This window comes from Mobula birostris, chromosome 4 (genome assembly GCF_030028105.1).
Source record: "Mobula birostris isolate sMobBir1 chromosome 4, sMobBir1.hap1, whole genome shotgun sequence".
NCBI classification, from domain to species: domain Eukaryota; kingdom Metazoa; phylum Chordata; class Chondrichthyes; order Myliobatiformes; family Myliobatidae; genus Mobula; species Mobula birostris.
This window is the reverse complement of record NC_092373.1, coordinates 1675998-1702220: the sequence shown is the minus strand read 5'-3', so window position 1 is coordinate 1702220 and position 26223 is coordinate 1675998. Positions and strand designations below refer to the sequence as shown.

Sequence of the window (26223 nt, the reverse complement as noted above, 5' to 3'; positions counted from 1 at the left end):
ACTCTCTGGCTAAAGAAATCCTCTTCATCTCTGTTCTGAAGGGACAATCTGCTCCTCCATTCCATCATTACTGATTTATTATCCCTTCTAACCCCATTCTCCTGCCTTCTCCCTGTAACCTTTGTCCTCACTAATCAAGAACCTATCAACCTCCACTTTAAATATATCCAATGACTTGGCCTCCACAGCCATCAGTGGCAGTGAATTCCACAGATTTACCAGCCTCTGGATAAAGAAATTCTTCCTCATCTTTGTTCTAAATGGACGACCCTGTATTCTGAGGCTGTGCCCTCTGGTCCTAGGCTCCACCACTATAGAAAACATCCTCTCCAAATTCACTCTATCTTGGCCTTTCAACATTCAATAGGTTTCTAAGCTCCAGTGAGTACAGGCCCAGAGCCACCAAATGATCTTCATACATTAACCATTTCATTCATGCTTAAGAAACAACCATGTTTATGTAGCACAGAAAGATGTTTTTATGCTCATTATCTTTGAATGTGTACCTCAAAAATCTGTTGAAGAAAATGCACACAGGAATCTAGTTCATAATACAGGAAAGGAAGACAGGAATAAGATTATTTATTTATTTAGTATACAGCACGGAACAGGACTCTGCGGTCCTTTGTGCTGAGGTGACCAGCTACCCACCAATTTAACCCTAGCCTAATCAATGGACAATCTGCAATGACCAATTAACGATAGGACTTTGGACTACGGGAGAAAACGGGAGCACCCAAAGAAAACCCACACACATACAAGAAGGGGCGTACAAACATGTTTAGAGGCAGCGCTGGAACTGAACTCTGACCTTGAGCTGTAATAGCGCCAACTGTCACTCCACTCTTTAATGCAATTGTCACTCCACTCTTTACGAAAGGAGGGAGGCAGCAGAAAGGAAGTTATAGACCAGTTAGCCTGACCTCAGTGGTTGGGAAGATGTTAGAGTCAAATGTTAAAGATGAGGTTATGGAGTACTTGGTGACACAGGACAAGAGAGGACAAAGTCAGCATGGTTTCCTTCAGGGAAAATCATTCCTGACAATTCTGTTGGAATTCTTTGAGGAGATTACATGTAGGATAGATAGAGGGGATGTAGTGCATGTTGTATATTTGGACTTTCAGAAGGTGCCACACATGAGGCTGCTTACCAAGGTAAGAGCCCATGATATTACAGGAAAGTTACTAACATGGTGAGAGCATTGGCTGATTGGTAGGAGGCAGCAAATGGGAATAAAAGAATCTTTTTCTGGTTGGCCGCCAGTGACCAGTGGTGTTCCACAGGGGTCAGTTTTGGGACCACTTCTTTTTATGCTGTATATCAATGATTTAGATGATAGAATAGATAACTTTGTTGCCAAGTTTGCTGATGATACAAAGATTGGTGTAGGGGCAGGTAGTGTTGAGAAAACAGATAGGATGCAGAAGGACTTAAGACAGATTAGGAGAATGGCTAAGAAAGTGGTGAATTTATGGAATTTATTACCATAGGCAGCTGTGGAGGCCAGGTCATTGGGTGTATTCAAGGCAGAGATTGATAGGTTCGTGATTGGACATGGCATCAAAGGTTTTGGGGAGAAGGCCGGGAACTGGGGTTGAGGAGGAGATTAAAAAAAAGGATCAGCCATGATAGAATGGCAGAGTAGACTCGATGGGCCAGATGGCCTAATTCTGCTCCTATGTCTTATGGCTAACCACTATACTGCCATTCCACACCAACAGATCATAACTGATCTATTTGGGCCATAGGCTCATGGAACATTGCAGTACAGAAACAGGCCCTTCTTCCCATCTGGTCCATGCTGAATTATTACTCTGCCTAGTACCATTGACATAGCTCTTCATACCCTGTAGATAGGGTGAAAGCACTCAGTCTTTTCCCAGGGGTGGGGAATCAAGAACTAAAGGGCAAATATTTAAGAGGAGAAGGGAGGCTTTTCATAAAAAGCAAGCAGACTAATAATAATAAATAAATGCACAATAAAAATCGAGAACATGAGATGAAGAGTCCTTGAAAGTGAGTCCATTGTTTGTAAATTAGTTCAGCGATGGGGTGAGAGAAGTTAAGCGAAGTTATTCCTTCTGGTTCAAGAGCCTGATGGTTGAGGGGTAATAACTGGTCCTGATCCTGGTGGTGTGGGTCCTGAGACTCTTGTGCCCCCTTCTGGAAGGCAGCAGTGAGAAGGAAGCATGGCCTGGGTGGTGGAGATCTTTGATGATGGATGCCTAGGTTGGCACAAGATTGTGGACTGTAGGGCCTGTACTGTGCTGTATTGTCGTATGTTGTATGTAAGAGGAATGGGAGGGGTGGGGGCACAATGACAATGATGTAGCATATATTTGGACAGAAGTTTAGATAGATGTGAATCGAATGAAGGCCAACAAGACTGGCTCAGATGAGCATCTTGATAAGAGTTGTTGCTAAGTTTGCAGGTGATACAAAGATTGGTGGAGGGGCAGGTACTGTTGAGGAAACAGGTAGGATGCAGAAGAACTTAAGACAGATTAGGAGAATGGGTAAGAAAGTGGTGAACTTATGGAATTTATTACCATAGGCAGCTGTGGAGGACAGCTGAAGGGCTTGTGCACCTACCGACAGTCAGCGTGAATGAGGGTCTGAAGCTGTCCATTCTATGGTCCTCATCCACCTTTTCATTCTGTGGTCATGAAGAGTGAGTGGTCCATGTTTATATGGAGTGTGAGAGGATGCAGCTCCTGGTTTAAGTATCTGATATACGGCCCCCTGTACGGGGCAGGGGTGGGAAAGAGTGAGCGGGATGTGAATTGCTCAGGTCTACTGCTGGGCTTGCTACCAAGATGGCCATTCATGGTTCCAGGTGGCGGCCAGTCCGTGGTTCTGCCTGAGCCGACTGCCAAACCTGCCTCTTGTTCCGGGGTGAGGCCTGTCCCCGAGAGAATCTGCAGTCACTATGGATACAGTGGGAATTGAGTGTGTTATAGACAGTAGTAACCATATTTTAATTTGAAATTGTTAAATCCTGTAAATCCCTCATGTGGGTGTTTTATGTGTGAATAAACTTCTGTAGTTTTGTAAAAGAAAGGTTTGATGCTGCACTAAAGATCACCGATCTAGTTTTCTGGGAGGAAGAGGCACTATTGAAAGGGTGGTGGGCAGGATCCGATTAGTGGCTAGTGTAATGTTATTACAGTTCAGAGTTCAATTCCGATGTCCTCTGAAGAAAAGGTTGTGCATCATTCTCATAAGCACGTGTGTTTTCTCTGAGTGTTTTGGTCTCCTCCCACAGTCCAGATCCCAACAGGCAGCTTCAAAGCATCCCACCAGCAAGTGCAGTTAAAGGCCCTGCGTTTAACTATCAGGATGCAGCGTAAAGGAGTTCACTGGGTTCCTGGCAATTATTTAAAAAAAACATTGATAGCAGCACAAACTCGGTCAAAAAGTTCACAGACTGTCCCACCCATCAGCACAAGACACGTGTCACTTAATCCAGCCTCAATCACAGAGTTCAATGTTTCATACTATAATGCAGGTGCGATGGAGTCATGAATAAAGCAAAACCAGAGACAGACAACACCCCTCTACACTGTCCAGACAAACATGACAAGGATAGGGCAGGCTGCACAGACCAGAGATGATCTGCCAACAAGTGACAGATGACACGAGATGCATGAGTGACAGTGGGTTGTCTACAAGGACAGAGGAGCAGAATTAGACCACAAACATCTGCAGATGTTGCAAATCCAAGCAACACGCACAAAATGCTGGAGGAACTCAGCAGGCCAGGCAGCATCAAGGAAAAGAGTGCAGTTGACATTTTGAACCAAAACCCTTTGGCAGGACTGGGGAAAAAAAAAGCTGGTGAGTAGATTTAGAAGGTGGGGGAGGGGTGGGAGAAACACCAAATGATAGGTGAAACCTGGAGGGGGAGGGATGAAGTAGAGGGGAGAAATTGATTGGTGAAAGAGACAGAAGGCTATGGAAGACAGAAAAAAGGGGGAGAAGCACCAGAGGGAGGCGATGGGTAGGCAAGGAGATAAGGTGAGGGAAGGAAAAGGGAATGAGGAATTGTGAAGGAGGGGGAGTGGGAGACATTACCAGGTTTGAGAAATCAATGTTCATGCTATCAGGTTGGAGGCTACCCAAAATGAATATACTGTTTGTTCCTCCAGCCTGAGTGTGGCCTCATCATAACGGTGGGGGAGGCCATGGATAGACATATCGGAATGGAAATGGGAAGTGGAATTAAAATGGGTGGCCACTGGGAGATCCCGGTTGTTCTGGTAGGTGTCCAGCAAAATGGTCTCCCAATCTACTTTGGGTCTCACTGATATACAGGAGGCCACACCAGGAGCACCGGACACAGTATATGACCCCAACAGACTCACAGGTGAAGTGTCACCTCACCTGGAGGGACTGCTTAGGGCCCTAAATGGTAGTGAGGGAGGAGGTGTAGGGGCAGGTGTAGCACTTGTTCCGCTTGCAAGTATAAGTGCCAGGAGGGAGATCAGTGGGGAGGGATGAATTGACAAGGGAGTCGTGGCTGGAACGATCCCTGTGGAAAGCAGAAAGCAGGGGGAGGGAAAGATGTGTCTGGTGGTGGGATCCCATTGGAGGTGGCGGAAGTTTCGGGGAATTAAGTGCTGGTAGGGTGGTAGGTGAGGATAAGAAGAACCCTATCCATTGATGGGTGCTGGGAGGATGGGGTAAGAGCAGGCGTGCATGAAATGGAAGAGATGTGGTTGAGGGCAGCAGTGATGATGGAGGAAGGGAAGCCATGGCCTTCTGTCTCTTTCACTAATCAACTTCCCAGCTCTTTATTTCATCATTCCCCCTCCAGATTTCACCTATCACCTTGTGTTTCTCTCTCCCCGTCCCCACCTTTTAAATTTACTCCTCAGCTTTTTTTCTCCAGTCCTGCTGAAGGGTTTCATCCAAGAACGTCAACTGTACTCTTTTCCTAGATACTTTCTGGCCTGCTGTCTTTCTCCAGCATTTAGTGTGTATTGAGCAGAGTTAGACCATTTGGCCCATTGAATCTGCTCTGCTGATGGCTGATTTATTATCCTCTCAACCCAGTTCTCCTGCCTTCTCCCCGAAACCTTTGACACATGACTAATCAAAAACCTATCAGCCTCTGCTTTAAATATTCCCAATGTCTTGACTTCCACAGCTGCCTGTGGCAATGCATTCCACAGATGCACTACCCTCTGCATAAAGAAATGTCTCCTAATCACTGTTCTAAAGGGACATCCCCTCTATTTTGAGGCTGTGCCTTCTGATCCTAGACTCTTCCACTATAAGAAACATCGGCCCACACCCACTCTATCTGGGGGTTTCAATACTTAGTCGGGTTTCAATGAGCCCTCCTCCCAATTCTTCAAAACTCCAGCAAGATTGTCTGCGGGGAGATAAGCCCATCTCTAAGGATCACTCTCCATCTGCTTCTCTGCTCTTGTCCCACCAAGAAAACCTTGCAGGTAAACTGACAGGACAGGATTCCCTAAAGGTTAATTTTCAGCTTGAGTCTGCGGTGAGGAAGGCAAATGTAATGTTAGCATGCATTTCAAGAGGACTAGAATATAAAAGTAAGGATGTATTACTGAGCTTTCATAAGGCACTGGTGAGGCCTCGCTTGGAATTTTGCGAGCAGTTTTTTAGGTCCCTTATCTAATAAACAATGTGCTGTCATTGGAGAGGGCCAACAGGAAGCTCAGAAGAATGATTCCAGGGATGTGTATCCTTGGGTGTTAAGCTCCCAACTATGATATTCTTTTAGCCACGATTCAATGATGCCCACAGCATCATACCTGTCAATATGTGATTGTGCTACCAGGTCACCTATCTTACTCTAAATATTGTGTGCATCCAAATGTAACACCTTTAGTCCTGTATGCATCATCCTTTTTGATTTGGCCTCCCTGTTAAACTTCAACTCATCCCTCTGACTGCAATATTAACACCATCAGCCTGTTCTTCCTGGCAGTCTCACCACACACTGCCTCTGTTTGTAAACAAGTTTAAACCCTCCCCACAGATCCAGCAAGCCTGCCTGCAAGGATACTGGTCCCTTTCAGGTGGTGTTGTTCCTTTCCGTGCCTTGTGGTGCATCAGGTGCCAACCTTGCCCTTTATTTAGCATTTGACTGATTTTTGGCAGACCGAGTTGCTAGCTCAATGCTCAACCCAGCACATACGGAAAGCCAGGAGCTGGCTGGATTCAAACCCAGGACCAATCACCGTGAAGTCCAGTGCCGATGCTACACCACCAGCTGGCTAAGGTTCAGGTGTAAGCCGTCCTTTTTGTACAGACCATACCTTCCAATAATCCAGAAATCTTCAACCTTGTCCCCTGCACCAGTTTCTCAGCCACGTATTCACCTACCGAATCATCCTATTCTTACCCTCGTTGGCACATGGCACAGGCAGCAACCCAGAGATTAATACCTCAGCTTTCTACATACTGTAACTCCCTAAGTTCTCTCTTCAGGACCTCTTTCTTTTTTCTATATTTCTCATTGGTGCCAAAATGTACTACGACTGCTGGCTGCTCACCCTCCCCCTTTGAACCCAATCGGAGACATCCCTGACCCTGTCAACTGGGAGTAACATACCATCCGGGTGTCACTTTCACGCCCATTCCTCTACTTAATCCTTTCACTACTGCACTTCTCTTCTCCAACCTTCCATTCTGAGCCACAGAGCCAGAATCGGTGCCCAAGACCTAGTCGCTGCGGCTTCCCTTGGTAGATCAGTCCCCACGCCCCAAATAATTCCAAAGCAATATGAGGAGAATGGCCACAGGGTTACCCTGCACTGGCTATCTATTCACTTTCCCTCTCCAGCAACTTAGGGGTGACTACCTCCTTATAGCTCCAATCTATCGCCTCCTCAGTTTCTCATTTGAGCCATATCCAGCTCCAGTTCCTTAACACGGTGCCTAAGGAGCTTAGCTAAATGCACTTTGTGAAGGTGTAGTTATCATGGAGACTGGAGGTCTCCCAGAGTTCCCACGTCTCACAAGGAATACACCACTAACTCTGCACCCAATCTCAGCTCACTAACTGTGCACTAACAGAAAAAATAACTTTCAACCTCTGGCTGTGCTTGCCCAAGCCTGCTCTTGCCAAAGCTTGTTTAGCTCAAGCCTCCAGGCTTAAGTATTTGGGGAATCCTCCTGGTAATGAGAGCTGAAATCGGCTTTCTCAGCCAGGAATCCTACAGTCGGAGAGGCACGTTGCTGCCAAGGGAAAGAACATAGAATGTGATAGCACAGCACAGGCCATTCAGCCCATCATGTTGTGCTGACCTTTAACTCACGCCAAAATCAATCTAACCCTTCCCTCCCACCTAGCCCTCCATTTCTCTATCATCCATATACCTATCTAAGAGTCTCTTAAATGTCGCTAATGTATCATTTCTACCACCACCCCTGTCAGGAGGTTCCACGCACCCACCACTCTCTGTGATAAAAACTACTTTGAACATCCTCCCATATACTTTCCTCCAATTGCCTTAAAATGATGCCCTCTCATATTAGCCATTCCTGTCTCGGGAAGACAGCTCTGCCTGTCCACGTGGTCTCTGCCTCTTATCAGTTTGTTCACCTCTATAAAGTCACCCCTCTTTGACCTTTACTCCAAAGAGAAAAACCCCAGGTCACTCAAACTTTCCTTTTAAAACATGCTCCCTAATTCAGGCAGCACCTGGGTAAATCTCCTCTGTGTCCTCCCTAAAGTGTCCAAATCCTTCCTATAATGAGGCGACCAGAACTGAACACCATATTCCAAGTGTGGTCTAACCAGGGATTTATCGAGCTGTAACATTAGCTCACAGCTTTTGAAAGCAAATTCCCTCACTAAGAAGGGCCTTCTTAGCCCCCCTATCAACTTGCATGGCAACTTTGAGGGATCAATGGACATGCACCACCAGATCTCCGACCATATCTGAACATCGTGAGGGGTGACCTCATTGAAAGCTACTGAATGGTGAGAGGCATGAGTGGATGTGGAGAGGATGTTTCCAATGGTGGGAGAGTCTAAGACCAGAGTACACAACCAGAGGGACATCCTTTTAGAACAGACGAGGATGAATTTCTTTAGCCAGTAGTGGTGAATCTGTGGAATTCTTTGCCACAGGCAGCAATGGAAACCAGGTCTTTATGTATATTTAAGACAGAGGTTGATAGATTTTTGATTAGTCAGAGCATGAAGGGATACGGGGGGGTAAGGCAGGAGATTGGGGCTGAGATGAAAATTGGATCAGCCATGATGAAATGGCAGATCAGAGTCAGTGTCCTAATTCTGTTCCATTACCTCAGAATCAGAATCAGAATCAGGTTTATTATCACTGGACACACACAAAATGCTGGTGAACGCAGCAGGCCAGGCAGCGTCTATAGGAAGAGGTACAGTCAACGTTTCGGGCCGAGACCCTTCGTCAGTACTAACTGAAAGAAGAGATAGTAAGAGATTTGAAAGTGGGAGGGGGAGGGGGAGAGCCGAAATGATAGGAGAAGACAGGAGGGGGAGGGATGGAGCCAAGAGCTGGAAAGTTGATTCCCATGATCCACCCCCTTTCTCCAACTCTGTATCCTTTTTGCCAATCACCTGTCCAGCTCTTAGCTTCATCCCTCTCCCTCCTGTCTTCTCCTATCATTTCAGATCTCCCCCTCCCTCTCCCACTTTCAAATCTCTTACTATCTCTTCTTTCAGTTAGTCCTGACGAAGGGTCTCGGCCTGAAACGTCGACTGTACCTCTTCCTATAGATGCTGCCTGGCCTGCTGCGTTCACCAGCATTTTGTGTGTGTTGCTTGATATTCCAGCATCTGCAGATTTTCTCGTGTTTGCATTATTATCACCGTCTATGTCAAGAAATTTGTTGACTTAACAGTAGCAGTTCAATGTAATACATAATATAGAAAAAAATTAAATAAATTACAGTATATGTATATTGAATAGATTAAAAATTGTGAAAAAACAAGAACAAGATATGGAAATGTTTGTTTGATGATGATAAACTTCAATAAAAAATAAATTAAGTGAGGTAGTGTTCAAGGATTCAATGTCCATTTAAAAATCAGATGGCAGAGGGGAAGAAGCTGTTCCTGAATTGCTGAGTGTGTACCTTCAGGCTTCTGTATCTCCTGCCTGATGGTAACAGTGAGAAAAGGACATGCCCTGGATGCTGGGGGTCCTTAATAATGGACGCTGCCTTTCTGAGACACTGGTCAGAAGATGTCCTGGGTACTTTGTAGGTTAGCACCTGAGATGGAGCCGAATAAAGTTACAATCCTCTCCATACCAGATAGTGATGCAGTCTGTCAGAATGCTCTCCACCGTACATTTATACAAGTTTTTTTTAAACAGCATGATACAGGCCATTTGGCCCACAATGCTGTGCCGAACATGTACTTACTTAGAAATTACCTAAGGTTACCCATGGTCCTCTATTTTCCAAAGCTCCGTGTACCTCTCCAGGAGTCTCTTAAAAGACCCCATCATATCCACCGTCACTGGCAGCCCATTTGCGCACACTCATCACTCTCTGTGTAAAAAACTTATCCCTAACATCTTGTACCTGCTTCCAAGGACCTCAAACCTGTGCCCTCTCATATTAGCCATTTCAGCTCAGGGAAAAAGCCTCTGACTATCCACACGATCAATGCCTCTCATCACTTTATACATCTCTATCAGGTCACCGCTCATCCTCTTCCACTCCAAAGAGAAACGGCCGAGTTCACTCAACCTGTAAGGCACGCTCACCAACCCAGGCAATATCCTTGTAAATCTCCTCTGCACCCTTTCTATAGTTTCCACATCCTTCCTGTATGAGGTGACCTCCAATCCTCCAGAACCTCTCCTGTCCCCATTGATGATGCAAATATCATTGCCAGAAGCTCAGCAATCTCCTTCCTCGCCTCCCACAGTAGCCTGGGGTACATCTCATCTGGTCCTGGAGACTTATCCTACTTGATGCTTTCCAAAAGCTCCAGCACATCCTCTTTCTTAATGTCTATATGCTCCAGCTTTTCAATCCACTGTAAGTCATCCCTACAATCACCAAGATCCTTTTCCGTAGTGAATACTGAAGCAAAGTATTCATTAAGTACCTCTGCTATCTGCTCCGGTTCCATACACAACTCTCCACTGTCACATTTGATAGGTCCTATTCTTTCGCGTCTTATCCTCTTGCTCTTCACATATTTGTAGAACGCCTTGAGGTTTTCCTTAATCCTGCTCGTCAAGGCCTTCTCATGGCTGATTCTGGCTCTCCTAATTTTAATCTTAAACTCCTTCCTGCTAGCTTTATAATCTTCTAGATCTCTATTATTACCTAGATTTTTGAACCCATCGTAAGCTTTTCTTTTCTCCTTGACTAGATTTTCAACAGCCTTTGAACACCACCGTTCCTGTACCGGACCATCCTTTCCCCGTCTCATTGGAATGTACCTATGCAGAACGCCACGCAATTTGCCACATTTCTTCCGTACATTTCTCTGAGAACATCTGTTCCCAATTTATGCTTCCAAGTTCCTGCCTATAGCTTCATATTTCCCCTTACTCCTATTAAATGTTTTCCTAACTTGTCTGTTCCTACCCTCCCCAAAGCTATGGTAAAGGAGATAGAGTTGTGATCACTATCTCCAAAATGCTCTCCCATCGAGTGACCTGACACCTGTCCATGTGCATTTCCCAATACCAGATTAAGCACAGCCTCTCTTCTTGTAGGGTTATCTACATATTGCATCAGGAGCCTTCCAGAACACACCTAACAAACTCCACCCTATCTATACCCCTTGCTCTAGGGAGATGCCAATCAATATTGGGAAATTAAAATCTCCCACCACACCAACCCTGTGATTATTGCATCTTTCCAGAATCCATCTCCCTATCTGCTCCTCGATGTTCCTGTAGCTATTGGGTGGTCTATAAATAACACCCAGTAGAGTTATTGACCCCTTCCTGTTTCTAACTTCTACCCACGGAGACTCAATAGACAACCCCTCCATGACTTCCTCCTTTTCTGCAGCCATGACACTATCTCTGATCAGCAGTGCCACGCCCCCACCTCTTTTGCCTCCCTCCCCGTCCTTTCTGAAACATCTAAAGCCTGGCACTCTAAATAACCATTCCTGCCCGAGCCATCCCAGTCTCTGTAATGGCCACAACATCATAGCTCGAAGTACTGATCCACACTCTAAGCAATGCCTCTTGCATTAAAGAAGACACATCTCAAATCATCGGTCTGAGTGCATCCCTTCTCTATCACCTGCCTATCCTCCCTCACACACTGTCTCCCAGCTTTCTCTATTTCTGGGCCATCAGCCCCTTCCTCCATCTCTTCAGTTCAGTTCCCACCAGCCCCCCCCCCAAGCAATTCTAGCCTTAGCAAACCTCTGGCCAGGATATTGGTCCCCCTCGGATTCAAGCGCAACCCATCGTCAGGTCACTCTTGCCCCAAAAGAGGTCCCAAAGATACAGAAGTCTGAATCCCTGCCCCCTGCTCCAATCCCTCAGCCTCATCCTTCAACCCACCTTCTTCCTATACTCACTGTCACGTGGCACAGGCAGTAATCCTTTGAAGTCCTGCTTCTTAACTTCCTTCCTAACTCCCTGTAGTCTGTTTTCAGGACCTCCTCCCTTTTCCTACCTATGTCGTTGGTACCAGGTCAGGTCCTCAGAGATCTTGACCCCCAGGAACTTGAAACTGCTCACTCTCTCCACTTCTGATCCCTGTATGAGGATTAGTGTGTGTTCCTGAAGTCCACAATCAGCTCTTCGTCTTACTGACGTTGAGTGCCAGGTTGTTGCTGCGGCACCATTCCACTAGTTGGTATATCATGCTCCTGTACCCCATCTCGTCTCCACGTGAGATTCTACTAACAATGGTTGTATCATCACCAAATTTATAGATGGTATTTGAGCTGTGCCTAGCCACAGAGTCATGGGTACAGACAGAGTAGAGCAGTGGGCTAAGCACACATTCCTGAGGTGCACCAGTGTTGTCAATCAGGATCTTATGATCTTGTAATATTCCAAATGTGGTCTAATCAGTATTAACCACACTTGACATTAGTTCATTCTCTTTTAGCAATATTTCTCTACATGGACATTTCCATTCAGAAACTCCCATGCTGTAAAGTCGATCAGAGCAGGGGACAGAGCAGATTATGTTAGAGTTTTATCGTCATTGCTGAAGACAATGAGATTACAGTACTGCTCCATTCAGCGCAAAACAGCACACTGGCAACTGAATTACTGAAAAAACAATGACAACATTTAAAGTAACATTTGAGTTATTTAGGATGACATCTAAATTACAACTGAATTTAAAAGAAACAACTCTAAACTGGGGCAATTTCAGTTGCATGAAAAAGCTGTTTTTCAGACTGATACTGGAAAGACAGGGCTTCAGGATCGGAGGCGAGAACTGATTTTGCTCACTCTTCCACAATGTTAACTCCTCTGTCTCTGTAGCACTGCGACTATGAGCTCTGCCCTCAGCTGCTGTGCTCCGTGCCAGCTACCAGCTGATCTGACGGACTGATACTGAGGTTCGGGCCACCTCCAGGCTCAGATTTAACAACTCATCCGGTTCAGAATACTGTTGCTCACCTCTACTGCTTGCATGATTTGTGTTTTTTTTTCCTTTCTCTGCGCATCAGATGTTGGTCTTTAGTTTATTTTTTTTATTGAGTTCTTTTGAGTTTCTTGCTTTGTGGCTGCCTGTAAGGATACAAATCTCAATAAGTACTTTGATAATAAATGTACTTTCAAACTTTGAATCTTTGATGCCTGTGCAAAGATGTTTCTGTATCTCTTGCCGGATGGCAGGAGATTGAATAGGTGAATAGTAGGGTGGGATGAGCCTGTCACAATTTTGCAAGCCCGTTGTAGACGTTGTGTTGCTAATGGTTTCCAATCTGGTAGTCGTGTCCCAGTGATGTTCTGTGCAGTCCTGGTCACTTGCTGAAGTCCATTTTGGCCGATCTTGCTGCAGCTAGTGTACCATACTGTTACGTAGTATGCCAGTATGCTCTCAGTTACCCATCAATGAAGTTTTACCAGCAGTTTTTGGGACAGATTTGTTCTCTTTAAACTTCTAAGATAGTACTGTCGTTGCTGAGCCTTCCCTCCTATCAAGGAGGAGTTAGTGATCCAGGAGTGCTCCTCTGTGATATTTACTCCCAAACACTTAAAGCTGGATATCTTTTCCACTGCTTCGCCAGTTATCAGGAGTGAAGCTTCTTCATACCTTCTTGATTTCATGAAATCGATAATCAGTCTTTGTTTTTTGGATGTTGAGTGATCCTGCCATCAGGATTAGGGAGGTTGATGTGTACCTGCCTAGTCTGTCTGTCGGTGGAAATGGTAAGAAAGTCCAGAATCCAGTTGCAGATTGACATATAGAGTCAATGAATGTGTAGTTAAATAGTTAGCTTGTAGGGGAGTGTGCTGTTGATGGCAGAACTGTAGTCAATAAAAAAGCATTCTGGTGTCGGTGAGCTCGTGCTCCAGCTGTTCCGTACGATGCAGATGGTATTCTCAGTTGACTGGAGAGTCAAATAGGCATGCTGGAGCTGGTGCGGAATAGTAGGGATGGCGTGCCTAAGCAGTCTGTCCAGGCACTTGGCAACTGTGTGCAACTGGCCTGTCATTGTTGAGACATGTTACTGCTGACTGCTGTGGGATTGGTAAGATGGCTGATGTTTTGAAGAATCCAGGGACAGAGGGAGATTCTGGATTCAGTAAAGTACCTCTGCCGGCTGGTCAGTGCAGCCCCAGGTCTGCTAACTGGTCCATGTGTTGATACCATGAAGAGTAAGTTTCACCTCACGTGTGCTGAGTGTCAGCGCTGTGTCCCGTGTCCGCAGTGTCAAGGCCTTCTTCACCGACTTGCTGTCAAACCAGGTGAAGAAGTTGTTCAGCTCCTCAGCTAGAGCGGCGCTGCAGTTTGCAGGGCAGGACATCTTTCCTTTTCAGCCTGATGCTGTCCCACATACGTCAGGGTTAGTGGCGTTATTGAAGTGTGTCTCTATCTTTACTTGGTGGTTTTGATGCCTTGTTTACGGTTCGACCTGGCTTTGCAACGTCACTGAATCTGTAAGCAGCATCCCGAGCCCTGAGCAGGTTCCTGATTTTGTTGTTCATCCATGGCTTCTGATTCGGGAATACAGGGATGTTTTTATTGCTGGCGACACTGTCTACATGATACCTGACACAGTGCATGACCGTCGTGGAGCAGCAAGTCACAGCAGCGTGGCTGCCCCCAAGGTACCAGGGTGGGATTAGTTTCTCATCCTCAGCTGGAATTGCCGTTCCAGATTTGGGAATGACATGCAAGTGCCAGCAGATCATTTCACAGAACATAAAACAGTACAGCACAGCAACAGGCCACTCAACCCTCAGTGTTGTGCTGAACCAACTAAATTACTCATCAAATTGTCAACTAATTTTCTCTGCCTACACAATATCCATATCTTTCCTTTTTCCTCACATTCATGTGCCTATCTAAACGTCTCTTCAAAGTCGCTAATGTATCTGCCTCTACCACCACCCCAGGCAGCACATTCCAGACACCCACCCCTCTGTGTGTGAAAAAAAACCTGCCCCTCACATCTCCTTTGGAATTACCCTCTCTCACCTTAAATGCATGTCCTCTGGTGTTAGACATTTCAACCCTGGGAAGAGATACTGTCTGTCTACTCTATCTGTGGCTCTCATAGTCTTATAAACCTCCGTCAGATCTCCCTTCGGCCTTCCTGCTCCAGAGAAAACCACCCAAGATTGTACAACCTCTCGTTATAGCTCATGTCCTCTAATCCAGGCAGCACCCTGGTAACCTCTTCCGAACCCTTTTCTGTCATGAGGGCCGCAGATCTCAGATCCTCTCTCATGAACTGGTCACACAAAATGTAAGGCAGCTCTCAACAATGACTCGGATACCTTTGCTCACCTCATCGAGGCATTGTCCTATACGTGCTGTTCCTGCTCAGTCCCCACGTCCCCACCCTCGTCTGCCATTTGGACACAACATGAAGGTCCATTCTGCCATTTGTCAGGGAGGAGGTATACGTATCTGTTGAGGTCTTTGTTCAGACTGTCATCTTTCTTTATCCTGGGGACCCTGGACTGGGAGTGTTGTACAGAGCATGTTGTACAACAGGTTTGTAAACTGGTTCACATTCCCACACCACATTCCAGATATCTATTGAAAGGGCAGCTTTAGACGCCTGGAATACGTAGAATTGTGGCACCTGGATTGTGCAGAACCAGACTCAAACACAGTTATTTTCCCCAAGCAGAAAGGCTCATCAACCCCTTCACCCACATACCCACCCCTCCTCACCTCCAACCACCTCCACTTTATCATTATATCAAAAGGTTAGCATGGTGCGACTGGTGTCCTGAGCTGCATATATTTCCATACAAGAAACATCGAGGCAAAGGCAGATGATACTGCTGAAGATGACGGCAGCCGGTTTACAAACAGGCAATGTGCTGTTGTTAGGGCAAGACTTCAGTCAAGAGGATGAGTTGCAACATAAAAGGCGGACAAAATCAAAAAAGGTGAACACAGGACTAAAAGGTGTTACAATTGAATTCCTGTAGTACACGGAATAAGGTGGATGAACTTGCAACACAGTTGCAGATTGGCAGCTATGATGTAGTCATCACTGAATCATGGCTGGAAGACTATAGCTGGAATCTTAATGTCCAAGGATGGACATTGTATTGAAAGGACAGGCAGGAAGGCAGAGGGGGCGGTGCTGCTCTGTTGGTAAAAAATGAAATCAAATCATTAGAAAGAGGTGACATAGGGTTGGTAGGTATTGAATCATTGTGGATAGAGCTAAGGGACTGCAAGGGTAAGAAGACCCTGATGGGAGTTGTATACAGACCCCCAAACAGTAGTAAGGATATGGCCTACAAATTACAATGGCAGATAGAAAATGCATGCCAAAAGGGCAATATTACAATAGTCACGGGAATTTCAGTCTACAGGTAGATTGGGAAAATCAGATTGGAGCTGGATCCCAGGAGGGGGAATTTCTAGAGTGCCCACACGATGGCTTTTAAGAGCAGCTCATGGTTGAGCCCACTAGAGCATCAGCTATCCTGAATAGGGTGTTGTGCAAAGAACCATAATTGATTAACGTGCTTAAGGTAAAAGAACCCTAAGAGGAAAATGATCATAATATGACTAAATTCACCCTGAATTTTGAGAAGGGGAAGCTAAATTCAGATGTATCAGAATGACAGTGGAGTAAAGGGATTTACAGAGGCATGAGAGAGGAGTTGGCCAGAATGGATTAAAAAAGAACACTGGCAGGGATGATGACAGAGCAGCAATGGCTGAGGTAGACATGTTCTCGATTAGCCAGGGCATCAAAGGGTATGGGGAGAAGGCAGGGGAATGGGGGTGACTGGAAGAATTGGATCAGACCATGATTGAATGGTGGAGCAGACAGATGGGCCAAATGGCCTACTTCTGCTCCTATATCTTATGAATTTCTAGAAGCAATTCAGAAGGCACAGGATATGTACATCCCAGAGAGGAGGAAGTATTCAAAAGACAAGACTACACAACCATGGCTAACAAGGGAAGTCAAGAACTTCATAAAAGCCAAAGAGAGGGCATATAACAGCATAGGCAAAGGAGAATGGGTCAATGTTGTGTACTTAGATTTTCAGAAGGCCTTTGGCTAGGTGCCACACATGAGGTTGCTTAAAGAGCTATGAGTCCATGGTATTACAGGAAAGATTCTAGCATGGATAAAGCAGTGGTGATTGGCAGGAGGCAAAGAGTGGGAACAAAGGGAACCTTTTCTGACTGGCTGCCAGTTACTAGTGGTGTTCCACAGTGGTCTGTGTTGGGAACAATTCTTTTTATGTTGTATATCAATGACTTGGATGATGAAATTGATGGCTTTGTTGCAAAGTTTGCAGACGATACGAAGATAGATAGAGAGGCAGGTGGTTTTGAGTAAGTAGAGAGGCTACAAAGGGACTTAAAACAGATTAGGAGAATGGGCCAAGAAGTGGCAGGTTGAATACAGATGAGAAGTGTATGGTCATGCACTTTGGCAGAAGAAATGAAAGAGCTGGCTCTCCATTTTCTAAATGGAGAGAAAATACAAAAGACTGAGGTGCAAAGGACTTGGGAGTTCTTGTGCAGGATTTCCTGAAGGTTACTTTGCAGTTTGAGTCGGTGGTAAGAAAGGCAAATGCAATGTTAGCATTCCTTTCCAGAGGACTAGAATATAAAAGCAAGGATGTAATATTGAAACTTTATAAAGCACTGGTGAGGCTTCACTTGGAGTATTGTGAGCAGGTTTGGGCCCCTTATCTTAGAAAGGATGTGCTGAAACTGAAGAGGGTTCAAAGGAGGTTCACGAAAATGTTTCCAGGATTAAACGGTTTGTCATGTGAAGGGTGTTTGAAGGCTCTGGGCCTGTACTCACTGGAATTCAGAAGAATGAGTGGTAACCTCACTGAAACCCATCAAATGGTGAAAGGCTGTGATAGAGTGAATGGGGAGAGGATGTTTCCTATGGTGGAGAGTCTATGACCAGAGAACACAGCCTCAGCATAGAGGGACATCCTTTTAGAACGGAGATGAGGAGGAATTTCTTTAGCCAGAGTGTAATGAATCTGTGGAATTCTTTGCAACAGGCAGCTGTGGAAACCATCTTTAGAAAGAGGTGAAAGAGGCCATAGTTGGGAGTTCAACGTCAAAGAATATATCTTGTAACGAAAGGACAGGCTGTAAGGCAAAGATGGTGATGTGGCTCTGTTGGTAAGAGATGGAATAATATCTTTAGAAAGAGGTGATATAGGGTCAGAGAATGTTGAATCTTTATGGGTGGAGTTAAGAAATTACAAGGGCAAAAAAAACTTTATGGGAATCATATATAGGCTTCTAAATACTAACCAAGATGTGGAGTTGAGATTGCAAAGGGAGCTGGGAAAAGGCATGTAATAAGGGTAATGTCACAATTGTAACGGGGGCCTTCAATACACAAGGGGATTGGGAAAATTAGGTTGGTGTCGGATCGCAAGAGAGGGAATTTGTTAATTGCCTATGAGATTGCTTTTTAGAGCAGCTTGTGCTTGAGCCTACTCGAGGAAAGGCTATGTTAGATTGGGTGTTGTCTAATAACCCAGATCTTATAATGATCATGATCGTCTTCATACTGCAATTTGAGAGGGAGAAGCATAAGTCACATGTATCAGTATCGCAATGGAATAAGGGGAATTACAGAGGCATGAGAGGGAAGCTTGCCCAGTGGATTAGAGGAGGATGACGGCAGAGCAGAGATGGCTGAAGTTTCTGGGAATAGTTCACAAGGTGCAGGATAGATATGTCCCACAGAAGAAGTTGTTCTCAAATGGCAGGGTGAAGTTAAGGAGTACATAAAAGCCAAAGAATGGGCATATAAGATAGCAAAACTGAGTGGGAAGTTGGATGATTGGGAACCTTGTAAAATCCAACAAAAGGCAATTAAAAAAGCCATAAGAAGGGAAAAGATGAAATATAAGGGCAGCCGAGCCAATAATGTAAAGCAGGACACCAGATGTTTTTTTTCAGTTATATAAAGAGTAAGGAGGAGGTGAGAGTTGATATTGGACCATTGAAAAATGATGCTGGTGAGGTAGTAATGGGTTCCAGAGAAATGGTAGATGAACTTAATGGGAATTTTGCATCTGTCATCACTGTGGAAGACACTAGCAGTGTGCCGGGGCCCATGAGTGTCAGGGAGTAGGAGTGGGTGCCATTGCTACCACAAAGGACAAAGTGCTAGACAAACTCAAAGGTCTGAAGATGTATAAGTCACCTGGACCAGGTGGAGTCCTGAGAGAGGTTGCTGAAGAGATAATGGATGCATTGGTCATGGTCTTTCAAGAACACACTTGATTCTGGCATGGTTTCAGAGGAGTGGAAGATTGCAAATGTCACTCCACCCTTTATGAAGGGAGGAAGGCAAAAAAAAGGAAATAATAGGCCAGTTAGCCTAACATCAGTGGTAGGAAAAGTGTTGGAGTCTATTATTAAGAATGAGGTTGGAGACTAATGATAAAATAAATCCAAGTCAGCATGGTTTCTGTAAAGGGAAATCTTGTCTGACTAACCTGTTAAAGTTCTTCAAGGAAGTAACAAGCAGGGTGGACAAAGGAGAGGCAGTTGATATTATTTACTTGGATTTTCAGAAAACATTTGATAGGGTACCACAGGTGAGGCTGCTTAACAAGATAAAATCCTATGGCATTACAGGAAAGATACTGACATGGATAGCGGAGTGGCTGACAGGCAGGAGGCAGCAAGTGGGAATAAAAGGGGCCATTTTTATATTTTTTAAATTTTATATATGGCTGCCGATGACTACTGTTTTCTTCAGGGGTCAGTATTGGGACTGCTGCTTTTCACACTGTTTGTCAATGATTTAGATAATGGAATTGATGGATTTGTGGCAAAGTTTCTGGATGATACGAAGATAGGTGGAGGGGTAGGTAATGCTGAGGAAGCAATGTGATTGCAGCAGGACTGAGACAGATTGGAAGAAAGGGTAAAAATGCGGAAGATGGAATGCAGTGTTGGAAAAGGTATGATAATGCATTTTGGTAAAAGGAGTAATAGTGCGGACTGTTATCCAAATAGGCAGAAGGTTCAAAGGAGTCCTCGTGCAATACGTCCAGAGGTTAAATTACAGATTGAGTCCGTGGTAAAGAAGGCAAATGTAATGTTGGCATTTATTTGATGGGGAATAGAATATAAAAACAAGGAGATAATGCTGAGGCTTTACAAGATACTAGTCAGGCTGCACTTTGAGTACTGTCAACAGTTTTGGGCCCCATATCTCAGGAAGAATGTGCTGTCATTGGAGAGAGTCCAGAGGAGCCTCACAAGAATGAAGGGGTTAACATATAAGGAGCATTTGGCATCTATGGGCCTGTACTCACTGGAATTTAGAAGAGTGCACGGGGATCTCATTGAAACCTACCGAATATTGAAAAAACAAGATCGGGTGGATGTGGAGAAGATGTTTCCTATGGTGGGGATATCCAGAACTAGAGGGCACAGTCTCAAAATTGAGGGATGACCTTTTAGAACAAAGTTAGGGAGGAATTTTTTTAGCCAGTGACTAGTGAATCTGCTATAGACTGCGATGGAGGCCAAGTCGTTGGGTAAACTTACAGTACAGCGGAAGTTGATCATTTCCTGATTGGTCAGGGCATCAAAGGATATGCGAAAAGGTATATAGAACCATAGAACCATAGAAACTACAGCACAGAAACAGGCCCTTTGGCCCTTCTTGGCTGCGCCGAACCATTTTCTGCCTAGTCCCACTGACCTGCACACAGACACCTCCATACACCTCCCATCCATGTATCCGTCCAATTTATTCTTAAATGTTAAAAAAGAACCCGCATTTACCACCTCGTCTGGCAGCTCATTCCATACTCCCACCACTCTCTGTGTGAAGAAGCCCCCCCAATGTTCCCTTTAAACTTTTCCCCCCTCACCCTTAACCAATGTCCTCTGGTTTTTTTCTCCCCTTGCCTCAGTGGAAAAAGCCTGCTTGCATTCACTCTATCTATACCCATCATAATTTTATATACCTCTTTCAAATCTCCCCTCATTCTTCTACGCTCCAGGGAATAAAGTCCTAACCTATTCAACCTTTCTCTGTAACTGAGTTTCTCAAGTCCCGGCAACATTCTTGTAAACCTTCTCTGCACTCTTTCAACCTTATTTATATCCTTCCTGTAATTTGGTGACCAAAACTGAACACAATACTCCAGATTCCGCCTCACCAATGCCTTATACAACCTCATCATAACATTCCAGCTCTTATACTCAATACTTCAATTAATAAAGGCCAATGTACCAAAAGCTCTCTTTACGACCCTATCTACCTGTGACGACACTTTTAGGGAATTTTGTATCTGTATTCCCAGATCCCTCTGTTCCACTGCACTCCTCAGTGCCTTACCATTAACCCTGTATGTTCTACGTTGGTTTGTCCTTCCAACGTGCAATACCTCACACTTGTCAGTATTAAACTCCATCTGCCATTTTTCAGCCCATTTTTCCAGCTGGTCCAAGTCCCTCTGCAGGCTCTGAAAACCTTCCTCACTGTCTACTACACCTCCAATCTTTGTATCATCAGCAAACTTGCTGATCCAATTTACCACATTATCATCCAGATCATTGATATAGATGACAAATAACAATGGACCCAGCACTGATCCCTGTGGCACACCACTAGTCACAGGCCTCCACTCAGAGAAGCAATTCTCTACCACCACTCTCTGGCTTCTTCCATCGAGCCAATGTCTAATCCAATTTACCACCTCTCCATGTATACCTAGCGACTGAATTTTCCTAACTAACCTCCCATGCGGGACCTTGTCAAAGGCCTTACTGAAGTCCATGTAGACAATATCCACTGCCTTCCCTTCATCCACTTTCCTGGCAACCTCCTCGAAAAACTCCAACAGATTGGTCAAACATGACCTACCACGCACAAAGCCATGTTGACTCTCCCTAATAAGCCCCTGTCTATCCAAATGCTTGTAGATTCTGTCTCTTAGTACTCCCTCCAATAACTTACCTACTACTGACGTTAAACTCACCGGCCTATAATTTCCCAGATTACTTTTCGATCCTTTTTTAAACAACGGAACAACATGAGCCACTCTCCAATCCTCCAGCACTTCACCCATAGAGAGCGACATTTTAAATATTTCTGCCAGGGCCCCCGCAATTTCAACACTAGTCTCCTTCAAGGTCCGAGGGAACACTCTGTCAGGTCCCGGGGATTTATCCACTTTAATTTTCCTCAAGACAGCAAGCACCTCCTCCTTTTCAATCTGTACACTTTCCATAGTCTTTTCATAGACATGACCTCAGGGTGCCAGAGTGCAGAGTTCATTTCCAGCGTCCTCTGGAAGCACCTTGAATGCTCCTTCCCGTGTGCGCATGGGTTTTCTTTGGTTTTCTTTATAGTTTCCATAGACACGATTGAGGTTGAGTGGGATCTGGGATAAGCCATGAAAGAATGGCGGAGCAGACTCAATGGGCTGAATGGCCTAATTCTGCTCCTTTGTCTTATGGTCAACCATAGTTGTTGGTAGATTCTTGATCGGTCAAGGCATGCAGGGATATGGGGAGAAGGCAGGAGATTGGAACTGAGAGGAAACATGGATCAGCCATGATAAATTGTGTAGCAGGCTTGATGGGCCAAATGGCCTAACTCTGCTCCTACATCAGTCATCTTATGCCCAGACACTTCTATGCCTGATGTCACTTTATGGACATAAAATCAAACCATGTTTATCACCTGGCTGCATGGTGTGCCGACAACAACCTGGCCCTTAACACCCAGACCACCAAGGAGATCATGGTGGACTTCAGGAATGCTAGGAGCCACACTCACAGCCCCATCTACATCAACGGAGCTGTAGTGGAGTGTGTATCAAGCTTCAAATTCCTTGGTGTCCACATTTCCGAGGATCTCACCTGGTCACTGAACTCCTCCATCCTGATCAGAAAGGCGCAACAGTGCCTTTATTTCCTGCGGGGCATCAAGAAAGCTCACCTCTGTCCCAGGATGCTGACGGACTTTTACCGCTGTACCATTGAGAACATACTCACCAACTGCATCTCAGTGTGGTATGGCAATTGTCCAGTATCGGACCGCAAAGCACTCCAGTGTGTGGTGAAAACTGCCCAGCAGATTATCGGCTCCCAATTGCTCACCATTGAGAACATCTACCATAAACGCTGCATGGGCAGGGCGAAAAGCATTATCAGGGATGCATCTCACCCTAACCATGGACTCTTTACTCTCCTCCCATCCGGTAGGCGCTACGGGAGCCTCCGCTACCGCACCAACAGGCTCAGGAAGAGCTTCTTCCCTGAGGCTGTGACTCTGCTGAACCTCACATCACAGCGCTAAGCAGTATTGCACCCATATTGTACTGTCTCAGTACTTCTATATTTGTGTGCTGTAGCACTTACTTTTTATTCGCAGTTATTTTGTAAATAACACTATTCTTTGCATTTCTGGTTAGATGCTAACTGCATTTCATTGGCTTTGTATCTGTACTCAGCACAATAACAATAAAGTTGAATCTAATCTGATCTATTGTATGTACTTACAGTATTTTAAAACTTATATATACATATCTATATATAATTAAATAAGCAGTGCAAAAATAAAACAAAAAGGTAGTGTTCAGGGGTTCATTCTCCATTCAGAAACCTGATGGCAGAGGGAAAGAAGCTGTTCCTGAAACGTTGAGTGTGTGCCTTCAGGCTCCTGTACCTCGGCCTTATCAGTAGTTACAAGAAGAGGGCAACAATAAAAGATATGATATGGGCCTGGAAATAAAACAGGTAACACTCCCTTACAGATTTCTGTCAAATACTTTAAGAGCAGGGACAGGCTTACAGGGCACCCTCAACACTGAGGATACTGTTTTATTTAAGTTTTGTTGATGCTTAGTTCTTTTTACACAAAACAATGACACAAACTAAAAGGGAGCCTGTGGATAAAGATCATTTATTTAAAGATACAATGCGGTCCTTCTGGCAACTCGATTTAACCCTAGCCCAATCACAGGACAATTTACAATGACCAATTAACTTACTAACTGGTATGTCTTTGAATTGTGGGTGGGAAATCGGAGCACCCAAAGAAAACCCATGCGCACACGGGAAGGAGCATTCAAGGTGCTTCCAGAGGACGCTGGAAATGAACTCTGCACTCTGGCACCCTGAGGTCATGTGAACCACTCCACTACCGTGACACTGGTGGTTAGAATAGGGTCAGCACAGTGAAGTTCCCTCAGCAAACTGAACACAGGGAAGCTGCCCTTATACTGCCATGCCAAACGTTGCCAAGGCCATGAGAGCAAAGGTTACTCTAAGACAGCATCTCCTATGTTGCAACACACATCAAAGTTGCTGGTGAACGCAGCAGGCCAGGCAGCAGCTCTAGGAAGAGGTACAGTCGACGTTTCAGGCCGAGACCCTTTGTCAGGACTAACTGAAGGAAGAGTTAGTAAGAGATTTCCTATGTTGCACTAGAACGTTCCGTCTGCATGGTATAGCAACTACAGAGGGCTGTGCATGCGGCTTAGCACATCTCAGAAGCCTGTCTCCCCTCCATGGACTCTCTCTACTTTCCACTGCCTCAGTAAAGCAGCCAGAATTATCAAAGATCCCACCCAGTCCAGACATTTTCTGTTCTGCGCCCCTCCCATCGGGTAGCAGATGCAAAAGCCTGAAAGCACGTCCCATCAGGCTGAAGAACACCTTCTACCCTGCAGTTATAACACCCTAAATTGGACATAATTGCTGTCATTATCATCTTGCACCTTTCTGTCTGCCTGCTCTGCACTTTCTCTCAAACCGTAGCTTCATTCTGCACTTTAGAACAGAGATAAGGAGGAATTTTTTAGCCAGAGGGTGGTGAATCTGTGGAATTCATTGTTACAGATGCATGTGGAGCCCAAGTTATTGGGTATATTTCAAGCAGAGGTTGATAGGTTCTTGATTAGTCAGGGTGGTCAAAGCTTACAGGGAGGAGGCTGGAGAATGGCATTGAGAGGGATCATAAATCAGCCATTGTGGAATGGCAAAGCAGACACGATGGGCTGAACGGCTTCATCCTGTTCCTATATCTTATGGTCTGACAGTCTAAGGATCCTTTGCTTTGGGGCAGGGTGCAGTCTTGCTAGTTACAGGTCATTTAGACCATAAGACCATAATATATAGGAGAAGAATTAGGCCATTTGGCCCATCGAGTGCACCACCATTCCATCATGGCTGATCTATTTTTCCTCTCAGCCCCAATCTCCTGCCCTCTCCCCATAGCCCTTCATGCCCTGACCAGTCAAGAATTTATCATCCTCTGTCTTAAATATTCATAAAAACGGCCTCCACAGCTGCTTGTGGCAATGAATTCCACAGATTCACCACACTCTGGCTAAAGAAATTCCTCCACATCTCCATTCTAAAAAGATGCCCCTCTCTTCTGAGGTTATGTCCTCTGGTCATAGACTCTCCCACCATTGGAAATATCCTCTCCACATCCACTCTATCAAGGCATTTCAACATTCAATAGGTTTTCATGAGGTAACCCCTCATTCTTCTGAATTCTAGTGAATACAGGCCCAGAGCCATCAAATGCTCATCATATGACAAGCCAGTCAATCCTGAGAACATTTTCGTGAATCCTTTGAACTCTCTCCAGTTTGAGCCCACCTTTCTAAGATAAGGGGCCTAAAACTGCTCATAATACCGTAAGTGAGACCTCACCAGTGCTTTACAAGGTCTCAACATAACATCATTTTATTCTACCCTTTAATTTCTTCTACCAAAGTGCATGACCATACACTTGCTCACACTGCACTCCACCTGTCATTTCTTTGTCCATTCTCCTAATCTGGCCAAATTCTTCTGTCACCTCCCTAGTTCCTCAAACTACCTGCCCCTCCACCTATATTCATATTGTTCACAAAATGTGCAACAAAGCCATCAATTCCACCATCCAAATCATTGATATATAATGTAAAAAGAATCAGACCCCTGTGGAACACCACTAGTCTCTGGCAGCCAGCCAGAAAAAGCTCCCTTTATTCCCACTCTTTGCCTCCTGCCAATCAGCCACTGCTTCATCCATGCTAGAATCTTTCCTGCAAAACCATGGGCTCTTAACTTGTTAAGCAGCCTCATGTGTGGCAACTTGTCAAAGGCTTTCTGAAAATTCAAGTACACATTAACTGATTCTCCTTTGTCTATCCTGCTTGTTATTTCTTCAAATAATTTCCAACAGATTTGTCAGGCAAGATTTTCTCTTGAGGAATCAATCCTGAGTGAGGCCTATTTTATCATGTGCCTCCAAGTACCCTGAGACATCATCCTAACAATCATCTCCAACATCTTCCCAACCACTGAGGTCAGACTAACTGGCCTATAATGTCCTGTCTTTTGCCTCTTTCTCTTCTTGAAGAGTGGAGTGACATTTGCAATTTTCCAGTCTTCTGAAACATTTTAGAATCTAGTAATTCTCAAAAGATCTTTTCTAATGCCTCCATAATCTCTTCAGCCACCTCTTTCAGAACCCTAGGGTGTCCACCATCTGGTCCTGGTGATTTATCTACCTTCAGACCTTTCAGTTTCCCAAGAACTTTCTCCCAAGTAATGGCAACTTCACACACAACTGACCCCTG

At 44.9% G+C, this 26223-nt stretch overlaps 1 protein-coding gene across 7 annotated transcripts in view; it reads right to left on the bottom strand.

Moving 5' to 3' along the window:
- LOC140196126 (lipoma-preferred partner homolog) overlaps positions 1–26223 on the bottom strand; it is a 477606-nt gene that overhangs the window by 275762 nt on the left and 175621 nt on the right. The window contains exon 1 of one of the 7 annotated variants that reach the window (XM_072254851.1): positions 2594–2635. The exons of the other annotated variants lie outside the window; for them this stretch is intronic. Within the exon in view, the coding sequence (XP_072110952.1) occupies positions 2594–2630 (37 nt within the window). The 5' untranslated portion in view covers positions 2631–2635. Of the gene's footprint in view, positions 1–2593; positions 2636–26223 lie in introns of those variants that run through there. 7 annotated transcript variants of the gene reach the window in all.